Genomic DNA, 23,513 nt, shown 5'->3' with positions numbered 1-23,513 from the left:
GCTGAATTCTGAGAAATGAACTGTCTAGTCTTAGTCCACATTGAAAGCGATTGGTAGATTATTTTTATCATTTAGTGGGAAGTGGATGGGAAGGCCAGGATAATAACCCTGTGGCTGGCCAGGGATTGCTAACATGGATAGGTCAGTATATTTTGTCAGTATAGTTTCCTGCTAGCTCAAAGTAGGTGAATAGCATTAAGTATGCAGCAAGAAAGCAACCTGGGACAAATTCCCAGTTTTCATACAAGCCAGCAGAGCAGCAATTTTGTTTATAAAAATGCAGTTTGATGAAGGCACAGTTTACCTGCCCGTACCATTTTTGCATTTCAAAGCATTTACAAATCCTTTTCATCTCACAGGCCTCTAGATGCTTGTTTGTCCACACAGAGGCCCATCTGGAATGTGAAGGAGGGAAAAACTACCTTTGTTTAAGAAGAGGGCAGTTTAGAATTTGAAAAAAGGTGTGCAAAGAAAAAACATTTGCCTTATCTTTAAGCCACTCCCTCTCAAAGCTGTTTTTCCTATTGTCAAAGATCTTGAAGGTTTCAAAGAATAACTTCATCTGAACTATTTTGCAATGAAAGCCAGTTTGGTCTAGTGGTTAAGGTTCCAAGGTAGAAAATGTGAGTTCTTGTCCTGCCTTATGCATTAACGTCAGCTGGGTCATTTGGGCCAGTCACTCTCTCTCTCAGCCCTGCATGTCACAGGGTTGTTGGGGAAATAGGAGACGGAAGGAATATTAGGTATATTTGCTGCCTTGAGTTATTTATTTTAAATAATAATAATAAAAGTGCAATACAAAAAAATGATCTTAGGCTAGCTCCTGTAAGATGAAGAACAAATAGATGTTTTACTTCCATTTCCTCCCAGCTCAGGAGAATGTAAATTACATGATGATGATTATTTATGAATTAATGAAGAAAGGCTGGAATGGACCAGTTCAATGATAAGTACTTTAGAAGCTATCAACGCAGGACCAAAGAGAAAGTCAATGTAATACGCAATAATACTTTAAGTATATAAAATTGAAACAGAATTCATATATCAATAGCAACAGCAACCTCATTATCATCATGTATGCCTGGTATTTAATAACTACAGCAATTACATTCCAAAGGTCTTCTGGAATTGTGGTCTGGAATGTAAATTGGGGACGGTAGCAATATGGTAAATGATTAAAAAAAGTTCTAGCGAATCTGATAAAGGACCTTGAGGATAATGTCTGTTTTTCTTGTCATGTTCCTATTGTTGGAGCTCTTCGGAGGGCCACCATCAAGAAAAGCAAAACAGACTTGCTGAACCCAGAGGAAGCTGATGACCCACTGGCAGACATCTCTTCAGTAGGTAGGTTGGTCAAAAAGTCAGGGAGTCCTTGACTTATAGCTATTCGTTTGTGACCATTCAGAGTTACAATGATACTGAAAAAAGTGACTTACGACATTTTTCACATAGCCATTGCAGCATCCCTATAGCCATATGACCAAAATTCAGATGCTTAGCAATTGGTTCATATTTATGATGTTTGCAGTGTTCCAGGGTCTTTTTTGTGACCTTCTGACAAGTAAAACTAATGGGGAAGCCAGAGTCACTTAACAACTGTATTTTATACTAGCTTAATAACTGCAGTGATTTGTTTAGCGACTAGGGCAAGAAAAATTGTAGAATGGAGCAAAAGTCACTTAACAGCTGTTTCGCCTAACAACCGAAATTTTGGGCTCAATTGTGGTGGTAATACAAGGACCACTTATGGTCTTTAATCTTTTCAAATCTGGAAAACCTGATCAAATTTTGGACCCACATTTTATCCTAAGATGCATTTGAGCATCCATTTATGTTTAATTATATATTTTGTGACGTGTTAATATATTGCCATCATACATTGCTGTTCAACTATGGCTAAAGCTTATCTCCTGAAATGTCATCATTTGAAATCAGTGTTAGCAAACTATGCTGTTTTTGTGGGCATATATATTCAAATGTTGCAGTTTCAGTACTACTTTTTATGAAGGGACCAGCTGTTGCATTCACTCTTATTCTTGCTCCGAAGATGAACAGACAGGGATAGACCAAATAATGGCAAAATGTAATATCAGCCCCTCAGACCCATCCTACAACAAGCATACTAGAATTTGCTAGTCCAGAATGGTAATTGCTAGGACCCTTAGCAGTGAACAATTACCTATCTGGTGATAGGCGGCACAGTGGTTAGAACGCAGTACTGTAAGGCTAACTCGCTGCTCTTTCTAGGAGTTCAATCCTGGCCAGGTCAAGGCTGACTCAGCCTTCCATCCTTCCGAGGTCGGTAAAATGAGAACACAGAATGTTGGGAGCAATAGGCTGACTCTTGAACCGCTTATAGAGGGTTGTAAAGCATTGTGAAGCGGTATATAAGTAAATGCTATTGCTCAGTGCTATTGCTATCTTTCTATCATCTTCCTTCTTATCCATGGTGTATTACAGAGAAGATATCTTCAGAGAGATTTGCTAGTATTTGCTTAAAAATCACAGAAGAAAAAGCAGGTTCAAAATTATCTACCTCAATCATACCAAATAAACAAGTTCATTAATTTTCACCCCATAGGCAGATTGTTTCAAATAAGTGGTTTCTCTTATGCTGCTAACTTTTATTTCTTCCTGACAGGTTCACCTTTTGCTCGAGCCAGCATCAAAAGTGTCACGCTGGAAAATGCTACTTTCTTTCACAAAAAAGAGCGGAGGTTGCGTTTCTATATCCGTCGTATTGTCAAAACTCAGGCCTTTTACTGGACAGTCCTCAGTCTGGTAGCTCTCAACACTTTGTGTGTTGCTATAGTACATTACAACCAGCCAGATTGGCTATCTGACTTCCTCTGTAAGTAGCAGAGCCATGTCCTTCTTTATGGAACGGATTTATTAGCCGGTGGTGGCTTGCAATAATTTAGGCTTTGTCATTTTTGCTTAATAGAAATCAGGATAGCATTTTCATTTGGTAAGACAGCAAAAATGAACTCTTCCCCTTATTACATTCTATGATTACTTGAGATTTACATTTAAAAGTAGTCAGAATTAAATTTACTGGGAATAAGTGAACTTAAACTGAATATATAGGGTAGATTACAGGAAGTGAATTTAGGAATTTTAATTCATGTACTGTGCCATCTAAACAGGGAGAAAAAATAACGTATAATATGGAATTCTTTGACGTTGTTGCCTTTTCTAAGAGTTACTGGTAGTGGTTGCATCAAATTACAATTCCAAAAATTTGTTGCAGGAAACCACAGTATTAAAACAATCCAAGAAATGTAACAATGATATAGACTTCTAATAGATCATTTTGAAGCTACTGAAGAGAATTTACTCTGGTTCCAATTGAGGTTGGAAACTCTGCTTAGGGAATCCTATACTGGAAAACATTGTCTCTCTCACACACAAAAACTTGGAATTTCATGCTGTTTTCTAAATTAATTTTCAGACCTCATTTCTAAAATGCCAGTATAATATGACTGCAATACTGCTAGGTGGATTGGCTGGTATTGCAGTTAAACATTTCTTCCATATAATTATATTAGTTGATGCTTTTAATTAAAACTCCTCCTTGTATATCTGTGTATTTAGAGAGGCTGAAAAGATCCCTATATTCTAAAGAGAAAAGGATTTTAATAATGACTTTCTTGAAGAATTACATCTTTTTTTGAAAAAAAGGCAAAGAACCTAATTATTAAATAAAAATTATTAAGATGCAATTCATCCGTAATAGTTTAGCTACTTTTATTAAGGAGAAATAAAACGGATTGGAATGGCAAGAGAAGGTTTTGACATATTGAAACTTATTAGTATTACAAATGGATCTTGGACTAATTGACTACCTTAGAGAGAGCTTCAGTTTTAATTCTGCTTCCAGCTGATTGTGAAAAGTAATACAAAACAGTATTAAAAGGGCATATCAGCAAATATTTTTAAAAAATATAAATACAGAAAAGAAATCCAAAATTACTATGATGTAGTAAAACAATAATCTGAGAGATTTTTCACGGTATCAGTTAACCATCTTTGTTCTCTGGGAGACGTTGTCTTGTAGTTTACTTTCTTGAATCTACAAAGGTAATATGATATATTGACATGTTTAAGTTAGAGAAGGCTAAGAAGAATCTGTTCTAATGTAGGAAGATTGAAATTGCTATGTAGTCAGAAATAAGGATTTTTTGATAGGTAGAAAGAAGAGATAGTTTTGTGGATAGAAAAGTATAACTGACTTTTCCCTCCTCTTCCTCCTCTGTTTGTTTCAGACTATGCAGAATTCATTTTCTTAGGGCTCTTTATGTCCGAAATGTTTATAAAAATGTATGGGCTTGGAACGCGGCCTTACTTTCATTCATCTTTCAACTGCTTTGATTGTGCTGTAAGTTTTTTCAGAACATTAGCATTTTTGCTATTGCATGTACAACTATCAGACTGCAACTATTCTGGTAGATAATTTGGTGTATATTCTGCCTGCTTACAGTGACGATACACTAGCTCTATAATTAGCTAGCACTGCAATGTGAATAATTTTAGAGTATAAATTTCATTTCCGCGGAAGGTCCAAACCTAACTTACTATATAACAAAAGACCAGGAAATAAACTCCTGTTAGACCGCATAAGCAAAAACACGTGCTTTGTAATTTTCTCCCCAATCAATCTGCTACTTGTACTATAGAAATATATTTATAATTCACTCACTGATGTATCTTATGTTTCTTAGTCTGACAGGAGTTTGTATCATGCAATTATGGTATGGCAACATATTGGATATGTATTACATGGTAGCCAGGTTTGTTTCTTTTTGAAAATGCAAGCCTTTGAAAGCAAATAGAGCAAAAAAACACGTTTCAAAAGTATATGCAGTACTGACTTCTAATGTTATAATTGCAGCACTCTAAGTTAAGTTTTGAACTTTTCTCAATGTAATTCTGAAGAAAGAAAATCCAATGCTACTTCCTAATACTGTCCCAAATATTTGCAGTATTTATGTGTTAAGAGTTTTGAGATTAGCAGGTATTGGATTCTCTTGGATTTTTTCTTACTATTCCAAAGAACGGGTGAAATACTGTATTTTTTAGAGTATAAGACCCACTTATTTCCCTCAAAAAAGAGGCTGAAAATTTGGGGGTGTCTTATAAACTGAATACAGCATTTTTGCCTCCCGAAACCCTGCCCCTTCACCAAAATGGCCATGCATAGCCTTTAGGAGGCTTTCAGAATGCTCCTGGGGATGGGGGTGGGGCAGAAATGAGCGAAAAACGGACCATTGTTTGCTCAATTTTGCCCCCCCCCCAGCCCCCAGGAGCATTCTATAAGCCTCCTAAAGGCTATTCATGCCCCCCCTTTTTTTTGACAAAAAATGGGCCTGTTTTGGTGAAAAATGGGCCATTTTTTGCTTGGTTTTGGCCCCACCCCCCACCCCCTCAGGAGCACTCTACAAGCCTCCTAAAGGCTATTCATGCCCTTTTATGACCCCACCCCCCCAAAAAAAACACCCCAGGCCGTTTCGGGGAGATCTGCAGAATGCAAAAACTTCTCTTTTTTTATTTGTCTCTTCAAAACCTTGGTGCGTCTTATACTCCAAAAAATATGGGTAGGTCAACAGGAACATTGCTATAATACATTTCAGGGTAGAAACTTTATATTCGTTATTTAAACCTTGCCGACTACAGAAATTCATGATTTCCATCAGGTTGTCAGAAGTTGACCCTAGCCCTAATAATCATTCCCAGGATCAAATTCCTTACCAAAGTCTTATAATACTTCTCAGGATGCAGAGTTGTTGTCTCCATTACATTTGATCTATTCCCTCTCCAAAAGCAATTACTTCAGAACATCCAAACAACCTTGACTTGTCTGCTGAGTGTCAAGCTCATTATAAACTGGGGCTTAACTTGCTCCTATTCATGTGCTATTTTAACTGGAAGCTAAGGATTTCCTAACCGGAGAGGGAGGAGATAACGGGGGCATTGTACAATCAAATCCCTATTCCTTGTAGAGAAATGGAGCTTGGACATGAAGTTTTGTTCATCAGTGCCACAGTTGCCCCTGCTTGGAAGTTATGTTGGACGCATAGATAACAGCCCCTATATCCACCATCAAAACAGTAGGAATGGCCAGATTTAATGTATGCTTCCTTTAGCTATCAATAAAGAAAGGAAGAAATTGATCCTATACTTGAAAATAAAAAAGAAGATAAAAAACAAAGAGATTTCCTGCATAAAGTTTCAGAACCCATATAAAAGTACTGTGGTCCCCCAGCAGTTTTCCAGTAGAAAGGAGGGGGAGTGCTATGGAATAAAGAAGCTTCCATTGGTATAGCTTTTGACAATGAAAAAGCTTCTTGTTCCCACAGTGAAACCATTAGAACAGCATTCTCAACAGTTGAGAAAGTGTAATCAAGTCTCTGTCACCAAAATGAGATGGAATTTTTCAGATTAAGGACTGTTGAATTCCAGGAACCTCTAAAATGGCTTAGGAGAGGACTTTCCTGCTGCTTTTGAAGAGGCATTTCATCTCTTTGTTTCTATCATTTCATTCTTAAGCAACTAAAATAATTTTCTTGTGGTTTCACTGTGAACAAGAAGCAAAAACAAACATTTCCTTACCATGCATTTCTGTTCCTCCATCCTGCTTGTGGATCGCAAAGGGTATCCTTGGATAGGTAGTAAATTCCCTTAGGGATTCTGCCTGTTGCGACAAGCAATAAGTGGGCATAGTTAAGTTTTCTTTGTTGCTTCATTGGTTTTAGGATGTGTTAATACTCCAATACAGTCAGGAAAGTTGGGTAGTTTTTTTTGTTTTGTTTTGTTTTGTTTGTTTTTATTTATAGGCCGCCCTTTTCCCTGAGGGGACTCAGGGCGGCTAACAACTTATAGGGAGGGGGATACAGACAGTAACATATAACATAACACGTAATTAAAAAGTAAGCAACATTCATCCAACATTCGGGTGGGGGCAGATCAGATCTTTACCCCCAGGCCTGGCAGGATAGCCAGTTCTTGAGGGCTGCGCAGAAGGTCTGAAGGGTGGTGAGGGTACGAATCTCCACGGGGAGATCGTTCCAGAGGGTCGGGGCTGCCACTGAAAAGGCCCTCCTCCGCGTAGTAGCCAGCCGGCACTGGCTGGCAGATGGCACTCGGAGGAGGCCTAATCTATGAGATCTAATCGGTCTCGAGGAGGTAATCGGCAGGAGGCGGTCTCCCAAGTACCCAGTCTCCCAAGTTCCTCCTTAAAAAGGGAATACATGTTGCCCACACACTCCAGAATGACCTGTCCAAGGTCAAGAAAGACTAACGGGGGAGGTGCTTTTATTTTATTAAACAAAACATATATATAAAACATGACAAGTGAAATAAAGGCGGGGGGGAGTAAATAATATTTACTTAACATTTAACATTTTATAATAATGCATCATACTTTTGTAATGATACAATTTTAATTTTTGTATCCATCTTGTGTGGATGGATAGATGGATAGACAGAAAGGATAAATATGGGCCTCTTATCTATGTTTCTAAGTACAGATTATTTTATGCAATAGTTTCAATACAAATTACTATATTTTGGTTTAATCATCCATAAATCTATATCTGTAAGCAGCTCATTCATAGGTTGCATATAATACCACCTCTTCAATCCACAGAGAACTGAGGCCTTAGATAATTTATCTTAACAATAAGAAAGCATAAAACTAGCCTCTTAATCATTAGATGTTGCAGAAAAGCCATTTGAATTCTCCAGCCATCAATTTCCATTTCATAACCATATAGTTCAAAAGAATATGAATACAAATCCTCTCTAAAAGCTTAATTAAGGCTAAGGAATGCTTTTGACGAAAACAAGGACAGAAAGTCAATGTAAACAAATCATCGTTTTCTATGGTATAACTATATATTAGGAAACCATAGCATGGTTCCTTTAGCTTTCAAATGTTTTTTCAAAACATAAGAAGTTGTCTTATTTTACATCAGTCTGCTTGGCCATCTAACCCAATACTAACAACTGTGACCTGCGGTACCGTATAACTCAATTAGAGTTCCTAAGGAATGGTCTCAGCTTGTGGTCTCTTACTGAATTATGATCTCTTGCTGTTTTTGTTTTCAAGCTTATGTCTAATTATACCTCTGCATATCTTGTATAGTTACATAATGCAAGTTCCAAAACTTGTTGACTTGCCTTGATTTTTGGCAGGTTATCATTGGGAGCATCTTCGAGGTCATTTGGGCTGCAATAAAGCCTGGCACCTCCTTTGGGATAAGCGTCTTACGAGCTCTCAGGTTACTGCGTATTTTCAAAGTCACAAAGTAAGTGGGCTTTAAGTCAATAATAAAATGGGTTAGTCTGTGAGTGTGTTTGTTAACTATAGAGTTAAAGCAAGGATGACAACATAGGCTAAAGTTAATAACAGTTTTATCAAATAAAAATAATTTGAGAATTAATATTCAATTAGCATGTTTTGCAGAGAAAAGACTTTATTTAGTGGATCAATTGTTAGACTAGACGAGAAGAGGGAAACCCAGGAATAAATCTGCATAAATGCTCTTGAATCAATATGCATCTTCCTGTCAAGGTGCCACTGAGACAGATCTTAAGACAATGTTTCAGTTTTCAGCAGGATGTTGTGAAGATGTAATAATAAGAGAAAACCTTATACTACAAATATCTCGGAGCTAATAGAAAGAAATAAAGCTATAGTAAATATATAGTTCGGCAACATTTAAAACAAGTTGTGCTGATGATTTATTAGAAAAGAAATGTAACTTTCTTTTTAAAAACTTAGGAAGTGAATTGATAAAATGCATTTAGAAATATACAAATATCAGTTTATATACATGATACCAAGAAAATATTTTATTATTCAGTGGATTATCAGTATTGTTTGCATCCACTTAAATTATAGGCCTGAAAGAGATTTCCAATTTTTGGGGTGTGACTCTGATTAACATACATAGTTCATATGTGGAATTTTTTTTGCAGGTACTGGGCTTCCCTACGAAACCTAGTTGTATCTCTGCTGAACTCCATGAAGTCCATCATCAGCCTTCTTTTCCTCCTTTTCCTCTTCATAGTCGTTTTTGCCCTTTTGGGAATGCAACTCTTTGGGGGCCAGTGAGTAATGGGAAATTGTGGGGAGGTGGGGACCTTCCCTGATGTATCTTTTGTGTGAATATCTGAGCCAGGTTCAAATGTCACATCATATTTTTGCCATCATTTCCATAAGTTTATCAGGTGGGAAAAAAAGTAACTCTGCTAATGGACGTCGCCTTGGCCTTTTCTCTTCCATTTGTCCTGGTTTGTGGTGAATTGTTGACTGCTTCCCATGAAGTCTAAACCAAAAAATTTGATTACATACTCTGCTTTCCAAGTACTATTCCAAACACAATTTTCTGTATCATATTTCTTAGGAACTAATTTAATAAAGATTGGAGCTGAGTCCATAAAGGGAGAGATGGGACCACCAACACATAAGGCTTTTTAATATCCCAATAATCTATGATTAAGTATCTTTACACCCTGGAAGTACCTAAGTGTGAGCAAAAGATTTTCTAATGTAGAGGAAAGTGGTATTTTTACAAACATGAGATAGCTAGGATCTTAGCCTGCTTCCTAAAATTATTTTGCTCAAGACCTTTTATGCTACAGACATTGCATGCAAAAACAACAAATGCTTGTTTATCTCAATTTTTCTGCCCCCACCCCAATGCTTAAACCTATACTTACTATCCATGTTTATAATGATATTTTAATTGGATATAATCACTTTCCTTTTTTTCTCACCTTTCCCTACAGACATGCAGTAATACAGATGAATGCATAGAATGTGGAATAAATTTAACTGTAGTGGCATCCTCTTAAACAAAAAAAAACATGATATCCAAAGCAGAAAAATGCCACAAGCATTTTTCCTCCTCCCTAGTAGTAAAAGCACAATACATTCTTTGTCTAACTTGTACCGTGTTATAATATCCCAAATCAGTTGCTTGAGAAAGTTCCTAATTCTATCTTACGATAACCTGGGCTTTCCTACACCCCATCTCCATATATCTATTTGCACTGGCGGATGGATACCACTCAAGGTATCAGATATAGAGTGGTCTAAGAACAGAAGAATAAAAATAATGTAATATATGTGATTATAATTTGTTTTTATCACATTAATCCCCCAACCAATTTCATTGTATTTAAGTACAGTGACAGTAAAGATTATACTTATACTGTACAGGTTCAATTTTGATGATGGAACCCCACCAACCAATTTTGACACTTTTCCAGCAGCAATAATGACAGTATTTCAGGTAAGAAGGGGAATGGGAAAGCTGTTTCTCTGACTTGTTGGTGTTTTGTTTTGTTTTTTGATACAAATCTTACACATGAGGCAAATCTACTCCACAGAAGTTCAGATAGTGGTTTTTTCCTTTCCTTTCCCTGTAGTTTCCACAGATTCTCCTCTGATTTAAATGAGCTAAAGATATGGAGAAGCAGAAACATTACTCACAAAACTGGCAGCTAGATTTTGGAGTGACTGCTGCTTGGGGGAGGAGATCAGCAGCTGCTGCTGGTGCAGTGTTTTATTATTATACCTTGCTTTTTATCTTTTGCATTGTAGTTGCATACTGTAACTAAACTAACCCCATAGAACTGGGCTAATAGTTCTGAAAAAAATGGTATGTGTTGTCACTCCTGCCTGTTCTAATTACCTCTCGTGCTTTGATAGATAGATATGGAAAACAGTGGACAGTACGCTTAGGGTAATATATCACACACATTTACTGTATGTCAGAAAAACTGTTTTAAACTTGACCTTTATTATGACACAAACATTGTTCTTTAGCCATTGCATTTGCCATCTTAACTTCCAGGGAGAATCATGGGCAATGATGGGCATGCCTCTGTATGCTCATACTCACTGCTTTGTGAGTTGCACTGGTTTCTAGTTTGCTTCCAGGTGCAATTCGGGGTGTTGGGTGCTACTTGATAAAGCCCTACATGGGGCTTAGTTACTGCACATAAGGGACTGTCTGCCTTCCATATTGTTTTGGAATGTAGCCCAGATTCCCCGGAAGGGTGAGTGTGTATTCCAGAGGAGCAAAAAAACAGGGAAGCTTAGAGGGCCCCTCCCTAATAGTTCTCAGAGTACATATTTCATAGTGCAAGTAGCCTGCTTTCATTTGGCAAGATTTCTTTCTATAAGTGAGGAACAATAAAGAGACAATTAGAGAACTCAATGTGTCTTTCTTGGTTTTTGACTTCTGATTCCTATAATCTGCCCAACCCATTCGTCCCTGCATGGTTTGGCATGCTCTGGATTCCTTCAGTTAAGCTATACTATGTCTCTGGATTATAGAAGTGCGCCTTCTCTGTAGCAGCATTCCCTTCCCCGCCCCCAGCCCCTTCTGGAATGAGGTCACCTCTGAGATTCAAATGGCTCCTATCCTACTAGTGTTTCAAAATGTCTTGAAGACTTGGCTCTTCACCTAGGACTTTGGCTGGTGTGATTGAAATGCCTTTTTCCTTTTTTTCCCTTTGTTCTTATCTGGGTTATCTCTACCAACCTCTTTGCTCTTTTTTGTTTTGTGTTGTTTTCTTGTTTTAAATATTTTTTAACAATTTGTAAACCGTTCAGAGTTGCTGGGAAGCAGATGGCATATACATTTAATAAATTATTATAAAGTGTTCTTTATTATATTCATTTTAGTTTGTACAGTATCTCTTGAGCTGTATACTTTATGGCTGGATTGGTTTAATTTCCTTAAGACTGTGGAAGAGAGTGTTCTATACCGTAGATAAAAAAGGAGACAAAAATGACATCAAGCCCTGATTCCTGCTCAGAGCTTGTTTAGGATTGGGAAATGTTCTAAATATTGCAACATAAATAAAGAATTGGCATTATAATAAAGGAAATTGAAATGCATTTTGGTAATAACATTCAAAAATATAGTGGCTGGGCTAAAATAAATATGATTTATAGCAGGGGTGTTAAATCCGATCACATCATGATCATAAGCTGTATCATGAAGTATCAGGATGTTTTTTGCCTTTGTGGAGCCAGGGTAGGTATGGCCTGCATGGGCCGTATGCAGCCTGATTTCTAGGATCTTTATGCTATCCCAATCATAGGACTTTGCACATACTGTATTATATAAAGCATAGCATTACAAATCATAAAAGAATAAAAGGGGGGGGGGGGATTAGCTGCTAACTATGTCAATAACCACCACAATTTTTTTACATTAGAATCAAAGTTGAGGCAGCCACAGAGAAGGCAAATCTCCCAGGGACTTAAAATAAGCAGCATATATTCACAGCTCAAACATGCAGGACATGTATTATCATTTGTTAATATTAGTTATTCAGTTAGATGCAGTGTGATTTCCAACCAACTCTGGGCAGCTCACCAAAATAAAAACACTACAAACAGGGGGTTCCCAGCCACCTGATTCCAAGGCCTGGGAGAATACACAGATGCTACTTGGAGCAAGTAATCCCACAGATAATCAGAACCTGTACTGCATAGGATGTATTGGTGATAACACTTTGAGTTGTATGCGGAAGTAGCGTAGCAACCAAAGGAGAGGTTAGTTTCCCTCTCATCAGCTAGTCTGTTTGAACTGACCAAAGAATTCTTCAAAGGCAACCCAAAGTAGAGTGCTTTGCAATAGCAACAGGGGTGGGTTCCTGCCAGTTCTAACCTCTTCTATAGAAGAGGTTCCACAAACCTACAGTGCCGTTTAGAACCGGTTCCAGCTACCTCCCCCCCGCCCATCAGCACATCATCAAGATGAAGAGTGAGAGGAGGAATTCTGGGAGTTGAAGTCCACAAATCTTAAAGCTGTCAAGTATGAACACCTCTGGGTTTTTTTCTAAAGGGTTAGGGGTACAAGGGTCTTGTAACTTGACAGCTTTAAGACTTGCACACTTCAATGCCAGAGTTCATGAGCCAACATGACTGGAGGAGGAATTCTGGGAGTTGAAGTCCACAAGTATTAAAGCTGTCAAGTTTGAACACCTCTGGGGTTTTTTTTCTAAAGGGTTAGGGGTGCAAGGGTCTTGTAACTTGACAGCTTTAAAACTTGTGTGCTTCAAATGCCAGAGTTTCTGAGCCAACATTTTGGTTGCTAAGCAAGAGCGTTGTTAAGTGAGTTTACCACATTTTACAAGTTGGCCACACCCACCCAGGCACAGGGCTGGCAAGGCACTCCCACCTGGTCACATGGTGGCAAGCCACTCCCACCTGGTCACATGGTGGCAAGCCAATCCCACAAAGCAGGCCACACCTACAGAAGAGGTTCACCACTGATAGCCAGGTATATGGTGATGAGGGCATAGTTTCTGTAGCTGAGCACAAGGCTCCAAAAACCTGGTGCACTAATCAAGGCTGGGCAAATGTTTTCCTTGCCATGATCTCTACGTTGTTCCAATAGGAGCCAGGCGTCCATGAAAATCTCTGGATCATGGACTCGCTCCTTCAAGAGCCAGAGCCAAAGCTGGAGCTTCTATAAGAAGCCAAATTATTTGTGAAGAATTAGCCACTGTGTTTTGCAGATTTGCAACTTGAACCTCTTTCAACCTAACCAGTCTCTTGCAAGTTCCAGAATCTAAGGCAGGATGGCTACAGTACAGCATCTTCCTATTCAGTTCAGGTATATCAGAATACTGATGATATCTTATCAATATCAGCAGATGGCATTTTCCAGAAGTTTCACATAACTGTTAAATAAGATGGGTGAGAAATGTGAGAAAACTAAATATTCAGGAGTTTGAGGTATTTTCTCCCATCATCCTTGACTGGAACTACCTACTTATGCTTTTGCTTGATGCCTGAGTTATAGCAAAGGTTCAGAAAATCCAGTTACTAGAACCTTATAGCTTCATCTTAACCCTTCCTCTGAAATGGAAGAATAGAGATAGGGTGGAATTTGTCTAGTATTGCCAAATACAATATTACATTTAAATTATGGCCTTCTTCACATGTAATAATCATGCTGTCTATTGAATTCCCCAATTGATTAATATTCATTCCACTTTGCAATTTTATAAATGCTATAAAATTTGTTTGGGGTTGGCATAATTAATTGAATTTTTCAGATTCTGACTGGTGAAGACTGGAATGAAGTGATGTATCATGGTATCCAATCTCAGGGCGGTGTTGATAAAGGAATGATGTTTTCAATCTATTTCATAGTCCTGACCTTGTTTGGTAACTGTATCCTTTTACAAGAAATATATTATCTTATTTTAGAGATTATGTTGTGAATTAGGCATGGAAAGCACTTACCAGTGATTGCTACAGTACAAAGTACCGTATTTTTCACAATATAAGACGCACCTTTTTCTCTCAAAAAAGAAGCTGAAAATCTGGGTGCGTCTTATACACTGAATGCAGCATTGTTTTGCCTCCTGAACACACACCCCCCTTCACCAAAATGGCTGTGCATAGTCTTTAGGAGGCTTTCTGAGTGCTCCTGGAGGCTCAGGAGGGCAGAAATGAGCGAAAAATGTTTTTGCTCAATTTTGCCCCAGCCCCCAGGAACACTCTATAAGCCTCCTAAAGGCTATTCATGCTCCTTTTTTGACAAAAATGCGCCCATTTCTGCAAAAAACGGGCTGTGTTTTGCTCATTTTTTGCCCCCCTCCAGGAGCACTCTACAAACCTCCTAAAGGTTATTCATGCCCTTTTTTGGGGGGGGGGAAACGGGCCCGTTTTCGTGAAAAATGGGTCATTTTGGGGAGGTCTACAGAGTGCAAAAACTTTTTTTAAAATTTGTCTCTTCAAAATCTTGGTGCGTCTTATACTCCAGGGCATCTTATACTTCAAAAAATACGATAGGTGATTCTTCCATCTTGATGATGTGTTGCACAGCTAGAGAAATATTCTTTCTTCAAATCAATGAGAGAATTCTGCTCCTTTTTAAGTAGTGCAACTAAGGGAATGCAACTTCTTTTTAAACATATCATCAATGCTCAAGATTCCAAGATAGGAGTTCAGCTAGTTATTCATTTCATTTAATTTGTGACAAAGAAAGGCCATCACAAGCAGTCAAGCACTGTTACTAAAACCTGATTTCTAAGTCATTCAGCGCACTCTTGGAGAGCTTTGGGGGTGAGGTGGGGAATCTGACAGTTAAATAACAATTCATTTTGAGTAATTAAATTCAATGAACTCTGGGCAATCCTTGGGGGGGAGGCCTACAAGCAAATTGAAGGTGTTGAATTTATTTTCTAAAATAAACTAAAATTAGATCATGAACAGTTCTACTATTACCTTAACTCTCAACATTTAGACACTTTGCTCAATGTGTTCTTGGCTATTGCGGTGGATAATTTGGCCAATGCACAAGAGCTCACCAAGGTAAGACTACTTCTCTAGCAATGGACAGGAGATTGTGGAATGCTTATTTACTAAATATGATTATTGAAGTGGAAGAAAGAATTATTAATCCATCCATTGAACCCAGCTATAAATCAGTGGCTTTCCATTCAAAGCTAGCATTGTCATGTTGGATGATGACACCCAGTAGTGCATACACATTTACGTCCAATCATATTTAATCTCTGTCTGATTGTTCTCCATGAACCACATGTGTATTGCTATATGCATGGAATTGTAGGGCTGCTGGATTGACATCCACACTCTTCAAGAGGGACATGGATTTTACAATCCAATATTAATTGCTGCTGTCCAAAGATTGCTATTTTTTTCAGAGCAAATGATGGTACCTCCCCACCCTTGTTATCACTCAAGACCCACAAGGTCTTACAAAGTCTCATGTAAGAATGCTAAAACCTTGTGGAATTTTATGCAAAATTTCGGCATACTCTCATTCAGTGATGAAAAATTGCTTAAACCTTCCAGGTCTTAATAATCTCATGGGTTTCTGCTATTTTTTAAAATATAATTTTAATTTAAAGATTACTTAGTGAAAGATGACCTGGCACGTGGGATTTTTTATTGCTAAACTCTGGCATAAATTATATGACACAAATTATCAAATCTTTGTGCTAGGTGATTGTGTTTTATGAAGTTCTAAGTTCTCACTTTCTGTTTAGCTTCACAGTAGTGAAGGTTTAGCTCTTGTCTGAATATGCTGCTCTGAAAAAAAATATCTAAAGCTACACATGAGTTCCTTCCATTCTTTTAGCCCAAAAATAGGTCAACACAATGTAAGCTTTACTGTGCCTCAGCCACGAGGCTGGGAAGCTGTGCTGTTCTTACAAATTTAATGTGGGACAGTTTCAAAGCGGCAATTACTGGAGAAGAAGTGGGGGGGGGAGGGAACCCTCTTCAACAGCAAACAATATCTGGCTGCCTCCACAGCAGGCTAGCAGTGAAATACAGGTGATGTCATGAGGAGATATTCCTGAAAAATAATAAGCAAGCCATTTTTGTGCTGCAGTAAGCAAGACATGAAGACAAATTCAAACTTTACATTTACACTTTATATTTGTTAATGCCAGAAAGGTTTTGTGCTTCTGTCTCTCTCTTTTATAAATACTTCGATTTGTTCTCATTTTGCATCTGTCCTACTATTTCTATAGCATATACTGGTGATCATAGAAGAAATGCAGTTACTTCATTGAATTGTAAAAGTACATTATTAAGAGGGCTCATTATTAAGAAATACATTATTTTCTGAATAGCATGTAGCCACATATTCAAAGCAATAGATACACCATGAAACAGAAGAATGGCTCTTGGCTTCAGTAGGAAGGATAAGGACACTAGCAGATTCTCTCTAATATATGGCCTTCGCAGGATGAACAAGAAGAAGAAGAAGCAGCTAACCAGAAACTTGCCCTCCAGAAGGCGAAGGAGGTAGCAGAAGTGAGTCCTCTTTCTGCAACCAACATGTCAATAGCAATGTAAGTGCTCTGTCCAATGTTACTTTACGTTTTCTGCAAAGGAAGGCAGATTAATGCTCATTTCTGGATCTTAGTGAATGGTCTCGCGAGACAATATATGTACTTGAGGTTCTGTTAAAAAGGGGGGACAGATTATAGAGGAATATCATTCCTAATCTTGGTCTTTCATAATATATGTAGAAGTGTGGGGTACATAGGGAGAATTGAGGCAGGAAAGTATGCTGAAGCCCAAATTATTTCTATTTATCATCCCATAACGGCAGGCAGTACAAAGTAAGAATCAAGACACATGACTATTTATTAGTTTCTTAAACCTAGACAGAAAGATTCTCTATTGCAACTCAAATTAGTATAATATTGAACATGGTTGTACGTATCTGGATTCATGAGCAGTTTTCCTGGCAGGTCAGGAGCAATTCATAAACCAAGTATTTTCTCTGCCCTTGCATGTTGCTTCAAGTCATGTCAATAAAACATCCAGCTGAAAAGTTGTGTCACTTATCTTCTGGAACATCAGACTTTGATGATCAGCTTAGTATCAGTAAAAATGAAAAAAATGCCAAGTCCAATCTAAACATCTCATTGACACTGTTACCAACTTTAATTGAAATTACAATCACCAACATTGGTATTTATGGATGTGCAACCTTTTGGGACCAAGAATTGCATTTATGTCGTTTTAGAGTTTAAATGTGTGCAGGAAAAAGCAAAACAAATTGTGTCTCAAAGTAAAAATCATTTATTTAGAAAATTCTTACCATTTTTGCATAAATTGCTTTCATCTGCCCACTTTTTCCCACTACTTTATCAAGTTTACAAAAACTCAGCAGCAGACCAAAAAAGGGTACAATTGCTGAAATATATTTGGTCATAAAAGCCTAATTCACAGATGGTTACATATTCCATTTTCTTCTGGCTTACATTGTTTCTAAGAAGGTATAAACTAGATGTTCTGGGGAAAAATATTGATTGGGTACAGATGACACAGTATAGTGTAGTACCCCAACAAGAATATTAGACCTCCTTGAGAATCTGATACTGAAAGCCCTTCAATTGTACTGATTTAACCTCTCACTCCTTAACCATAGCGATGCTAATTGTACAATTCTAGGAATAAAGTCCACACCTCCAAAGTGACTTAAGGTAGGAAATACTGGGTTTAGGCAGAGCTGTTATTGCACAGAGAACATTTTTAAAAATCTATCCTTTTTTCCCCATAGGAAAGAGCAGCAAAAGAATCAAAAAGGCAACAAATCTGTTTGGGAACAGCGGACAACTGAAATGCGGAAGCAGAATTTGCTGGCAAGTAGAGAAGCCCTATACAATGAGATGGATCCTGAGGATCATTGGAAAGTTGCATATGCCCGGCAAATGCGTCCAGACATGAAAACTCACTTAGACAGACCACTGGTGGTAGATCCTCAAGAAAATCGGAATAACAACACCAATAAGACACGTCCCAATGAGCCACCCTTGAATCCCCACTTTGGGCAACAACGGTCTGTGGAATTCCTACGAAAACCACCCCGTTACCATGCACATTCACGAGAACCCCACCTGTATGAGCGTCCCGACTCAGGAAGCTTGGAGCCTCGACACCCAAGGAGCAATAGCAAGGAAATTGACTTTAATCAAGAAAGTAGATGTCATGATATTGATTATCCCAGCCAGGAGCGTAGTGTCATTCCAGAGCAGGGTTATCATGGTGACTGTGCCTCAGAGCGCATCAAAAATATAGATCCCCATCGCTGGCGCCAAGGTAGCAAAGAAAGTCAGAGTGGATCACCTCGTACGGTAGATGGTGAACGGGAGCACCGGCGGCATAGAACACACCGCCGAACACCAGATGATGGAAATGGTGAACAGAGTGGCAGAGTTGAACGTCGCCCTCGGCATCGTGAGGGGAGCAGACCTGTACGAACTGACATGGGTGGGGAACATCCTGATGGAGAAAGGCGCCGACGGCACCGGCATGCTGGACAGTCCACTTATGAAGTCGATGGCAAGGAACGCCGACACCGACGCAGGAAGTGAGTAAGAACAGGAGGGTGATGCCCTCATTTGGGGGCTTCTGCAATCATGCCAAATAATTTCCTTACAATTACTTTAGAATACCAACTCAAGTTCTTATAAAAGGTTAAATAATTATTTTGAGATTTAGGGAGAAGTTTTTATTTGAATGAGATTAGTTGGTCAAATTTCCTACATGAGAACTGATCAGAATCTCAAAGAGATAAAGCTTCTTTGGTGATAAATGGATTACTGGTTAAAACAGTGGTCCTCGACCTTTCCGAGTCCGTGGACCAGTAGCATCATTGGCAAGGGGGTAGAGGGGATGGTTTTGCATGCACAGAAACCACTTGCATGGGTCAGTTTCCAACAGGCCACAGCCCATTACTGGGCTGCAGCCTGGCGATTGAGAACCCCTGAGTCAAAACATCTGATTTTGCAATAAGAGTATGTATAATTTACACACAAATGCATGCATGGTACTATTCCAACAATTGCCCTTTAGTTTACATACAGTTGAATTATTGTACAGCCAGTATTTCATACATGCATGCAGGATTCCCATGAATCTATAAAGGTGGGAGTCACCTTTTGCTAATATGAGTTCATTTTATGGATATATGCCTGTTCAAAGTGTTTAAGAGGGATTGGAAAATGGACCATGGATGAAGAAAATAGCAAAGACATTTAAGCTTATTACCATGCCATAGTGCTTTACAGCACTCTCTGGGTGGTTTACAATGTAGAAGCATTATTTGCAAATTGTCCCCAACAATCTGGGTCCTAAAATGTAGGTTTAGCAATAGAAAGTGTTTGTGTAATGCTTCTTCCAGGTATTGATTTGGAGTATGGTGAGACTAATAGCAACCTGATGGTTTAAAATATTCTATGTTACCATATTAGTTGTATTTAAATATAAGTATAATCTTTATTGTCATTGTACTTAAATACAATGAAATTGGTTCTATTCTATGACATTTAAGAAATAATATGTTGCTAACTTTTTACTTTTTTCTTAATATGCTACAGAGAAAACCAAGGATCTGGTCATCCACCAGGACCAAACCTATCTACCACAAGGCCAATTCAGCAAGATATGGGACGTTTAGAACCTCCAGTATCTGAGGATATTGACAACATGAAGAATAATAAATTGGCAACCAATGAAACCTCAAACCAACATCTCATCAGTCATTCTCAGAATGATCCTATCAAAGGAGGAAACCACTCAAATTCCACACCACACTGCACATCCCAAAATCAACCTATTCCTTTGGACCAACCATTTCTCAACTCTCAGAATTCTACCAGTCGCCAAACCCCCAGTAACCCTGCCAATCCAGCCAGTCCTGGAGCTCCTAAAAATCCAGAGAACAGCCTTATTGTCACTAATCCCACAACCCAAAACAATCCACCCAAAACTGCCAAGAAATCAGAATACACAGCAGTGGAGATTCCACCTGCCTTCCCACCTCCAATCAATAATGCTATAATGCAAGGTGAGCACTAAGTGTACTTGATCAGTAGACTTAAAACCAGGTGACATGGACATCAGGCAGAGACTCATATGCATTTGATCCTGTAAATTAAGAGACCGTATGGGAACAATTCAGTGTGGGTATAAAAGAGGAAGTGTATTAAAAGCACAGTGAATATCTATTAATAATACTATAACTTAGGGTACTAGTAAAGATGTCTTTGTATTTTTGACTGAATGATAGGAGGCAGTACCCCTTTATGTTTCTCAATTACATATTTGAATGGATATTCCAGTATATAGGGTGATCACTACATTGTTTTTTAGTTGCATATCCACAACTCTGTGTTGTACTTTGCATGTTCTATTTGGTTTTGTTACCAGTCAATAAGAATGCCAATCCAGAGCCTCTGCCAAAGAAAGAGGAAGAGAAAAAAGAGGAAGATGATGATGAGGGAGGTGAAGATGGGCCCAAGCCTATGCCACCATACAGTTCTATGTTCATCCTCTCAACCACTAATCCGTAAGTTACTACACTGAATTGATAGCAAATGGATTTTCTAAATCAAGAACAGGTATCTAGAAAACTGATAGCATTGTTGCAGTGCTGAACAGCTGGGCATTTAAATCATGAGCCCGCCTTATGCCCAGAGAGTGCCTAGAGGTAATTGCCTGACCCCTGAGGGCCAATGAAAGAAAAGAAAGGGGTTCTATCAAGGCTCCAGGTGAAGAGTTTGGAGTTCTTTTGTTTTGAGTGTTGACAGAGATCCTGGATAAGGGAGTCACCTCAGACAAGGTAGAAATATATTGTGTTATAGTTAGAATTTAAACTGTATGAATATAAACTTATTTTATTTGGGTATAGTTAATCAAGTTTATTTTTTGTTTTGATCCTGAAATTAACTGGTTGCGTTCTATCACCTGCCTTAGCAGGGTTGAGTTATTGACTCCAAAATTTGTGATTTGGTTTTATTTAGCCAGAGCCAGGGTGGGATGAGGATTTGCCCTTCAATACCCACCCACCGCTGTTTCCAAGAGGGCTAGTGGAGAAAGGAAAAAAACTGCTTTATTGTGACTTAATTTTGGTTATGGTTATATTTTCTGGGAAAAAATAAAGGGCAGATCTGAAAAGGGGAAAACCTGAAAGAGGTTTTCCCCTTCATAAGGATAAAAAAAAGTAATTATGTTTAAAACTTTGCTTTACAAAATAAAAGTCAAGAACAAAACCAAGGAAATTAAAAATGAAATAAATGTGAAAGACAACTTTCTGAAATAAAATATTGTCTTTTATAATAAAAGAACATATTGTCACTGTAGTTATGGTTCACCAACAGGCAAGTTATCTCAGAATTGATGAATCTCAGAGAAGTGGGTGGTTCAACCCTGATGCCATTTGATTAAAATTGTCTATGTGGAATACTTGATTCAACAGGCTATGTGTTGATTTGATTTTTTAAAAATAATTCTGATATAGATTAGGTTGTCAGAATGCGAGTTGGGTTCAAGGTTGTTAGCTTGGATTGAGAATGAGACTCAGTTTATGTGAATAATCTAAAATCGGTTTTAAAAGCATACAGTGGTTTAGTTTAGTGGTTTAGACAGTAATTAACAAACATTTATACGCTACCCTGATTGATTTCCAAATTTAGTGTGTGGTGTTGATGGCCCCAGTCTTTTTATCTGACACAGTGAGAGAAAACTACATATCTGCTTCATGCATGATGCTCCCTAATGCATCTTTGCCTATTTGTGCTAGTTTTCGGCGCCTCTGTCATTACATTGTCAATCTGCGCTACTTTGAGATCTGCATTCTGATGGTGATTGCCATGAGCAGCATTGCATTGGCTGCTGAAGATCCTGTACAGCCGAGTGCTCCTCGTAACAATGTAAGTCCTCCTTTATCTCTTTTGGTGCAGCATACATAAATTGCAGCTCCTGTTCTCCTATTTTTGAGCCATGAAAATGAATCATGGAATACTAAAACTAATAGAGTATTAGTAGTCCTAAAATGTGCAGCACATGAGAGGGAACAAAGTATATTTTTAAATATTTTCAGCAATCTCCACCCAAACTAAATATTCTTAAGCCATTAAATGTATTTGTTTAGTCTTTCCTCAATACTGATGGACCATCGGCCGTTTATTTCAAATTTGTGTTTGCTGATACTGACCCAGAGTGAAGTTGGACAGTATCCCAGTAAGACATCTTCCTGCATAGGAGTTTTACCAAAGAAGCAAACAAGATGTTGGGTTGAGAGAGAGGGCTTTTAATTTCTTAGTTTATTCCTTTGGGGAGGGGGGAATCAACTTCATTTCTGCATGATAGAGCAATACTTCGTTTTGTGAAGTCATGTTTATCACATAATATGCAACCAAGCAATTGCTCCTTGTAGATAAGAATCATGATCACACATAGGAGCTTATTAAGATCAAATGCCTGTGACCAATTGACTTGGATTCTGGTATCTTCTACATAGATCACAGATCCGAGATTATTATTTTGGCTTTGTAATAACTTCACTGTGCAAGATAATTCTTGATCACTCAGAGGTAGGGTTCAAATGTGTTAATTACAGCTACAACTGAAAATCATATCACATGTTCTTTTCTATCTACATCTGTGCAAATTTCTAGCAAAATAAAATTGATAGAATAACTTGCCAGTGTAATTTATATCAGTGTTAAAATACAATTTTCTCAAGTCCTTTTGAATTTAACATTGTTTCTTTTTACAATAGGTCCTTTTGGTTCTTTCTTATGTATTTACTAAAACTTACTTCAGACAGGGATATATTTAAATGCCCAATGTATATCTTAGATTTTTGAGAGTATTCCTTGAATGCAAATTAGGCTGAAATTGTTTAAATCTATACTTGTTAGACTGTATTCTGTAAAAGCTTGAATTCTTTTCTTATTTCTCTTGCTCAAAAGTCATGCTTCTATTTAAATAGACTAAAGAGGAGACAATGGATAGAAAGGGAGAGAAAGCAATAAATCAGAGGCTGGCTTCTGAGCATCTTACACTGCACTTTCTTTTTCAAGAACTTCTGAACAGGTCTTATGAGCTATCCCTAAGGAAATAGTAATGAAATAATTAGCACAGCATCTCAGTAGGGGGATGGGTAGGAAGCAGACTTTCTGCATTAGGCAGCAATAAGAAATCT

General features: G+C 38.1%; 1 protein-coding gene across 1 annotated transcript in view; it reads left to right on the top strand.

Annotated features, from left to right (window-relative positions):
* The window catches only part of CACNA1A (calcium voltage-gated channel subunit alpha1 A), a 256,745-nt gene that overhangs the window by 125,459 nt on the left and 107,773 nt on the right, over positions 1 to 23,513 (top strand). Inside the window, exons 10-22 of the mRNA XM_087709710.1 lie at positions 1,255 to 1,344; positions 2,642 to 2,851; positions 4,266 to 4,378; positions 8,194 to 8,306; positions 8,980 to 9,111; positions 10,226 to 10,298; positions 14,089 to 14,206; positions 15,285 to 15,352; positions 16,757 to 16,863; positions 18,084 to 18,893; positions 19,903 to 20,372; positions 20,735 to 20,873; positions 22,107 to 22,236. Of these exons, the coding sequence (XP_087565836.1) occupies positions 1,255 to 1,344; positions 2,642 to 2,851; positions 4,266 to 4,378; positions 8,194 to 8,306; positions 8,980 to 9,111; positions 10,226 to 10,298; positions 14,089 to 14,206; positions 15,285 to 15,352; positions 16,757 to 16,863; positions 18,084 to 18,893; positions 19,903 to 20,372; positions 20,735 to 20,873; positions 22,107 to 22,236 (2,573 nt within the window). The remainder of the gene's footprint in view (positions 1 to 1,254; positions 1,345 to 2,641; positions 2,852 to 4,265; positions 4,379 to 8,193; positions 8,307 to 8,979; positions 9,112 to 10,225; positions 10,299 to 14,088; positions 14,207 to 15,284; positions 15,353 to 16,756; positions 16,864 to 18,083; positions 18,894 to 19,902; positions 20,373 to 20,734; positions 20,874 to 22,106; positions 22,237 to 23,513) is intronic.

Source organism: Thamnophis sirtalis, unplaced genomic scaffold (assembly GCF_051295495.1).
Source record: "Thamnophis sirtalis isolate CommonGarterSnake01/CBP01778 unplaced genomic scaffold, rThaSir2_p1.2 scaffold_3, whole genome shotgun sequence".
Taxonomy (NCBI): domain Eukaryota; kingdom Metazoa; phylum Chordata; class Lepidosauria; order Squamata; family Natricidae; genus Thamnophis; species Thamnophis sirtalis.
Note: the sequence above shows the minus strand (reverse complement) of the source record. Positions and strands in the feature narration are given on the sequence as shown.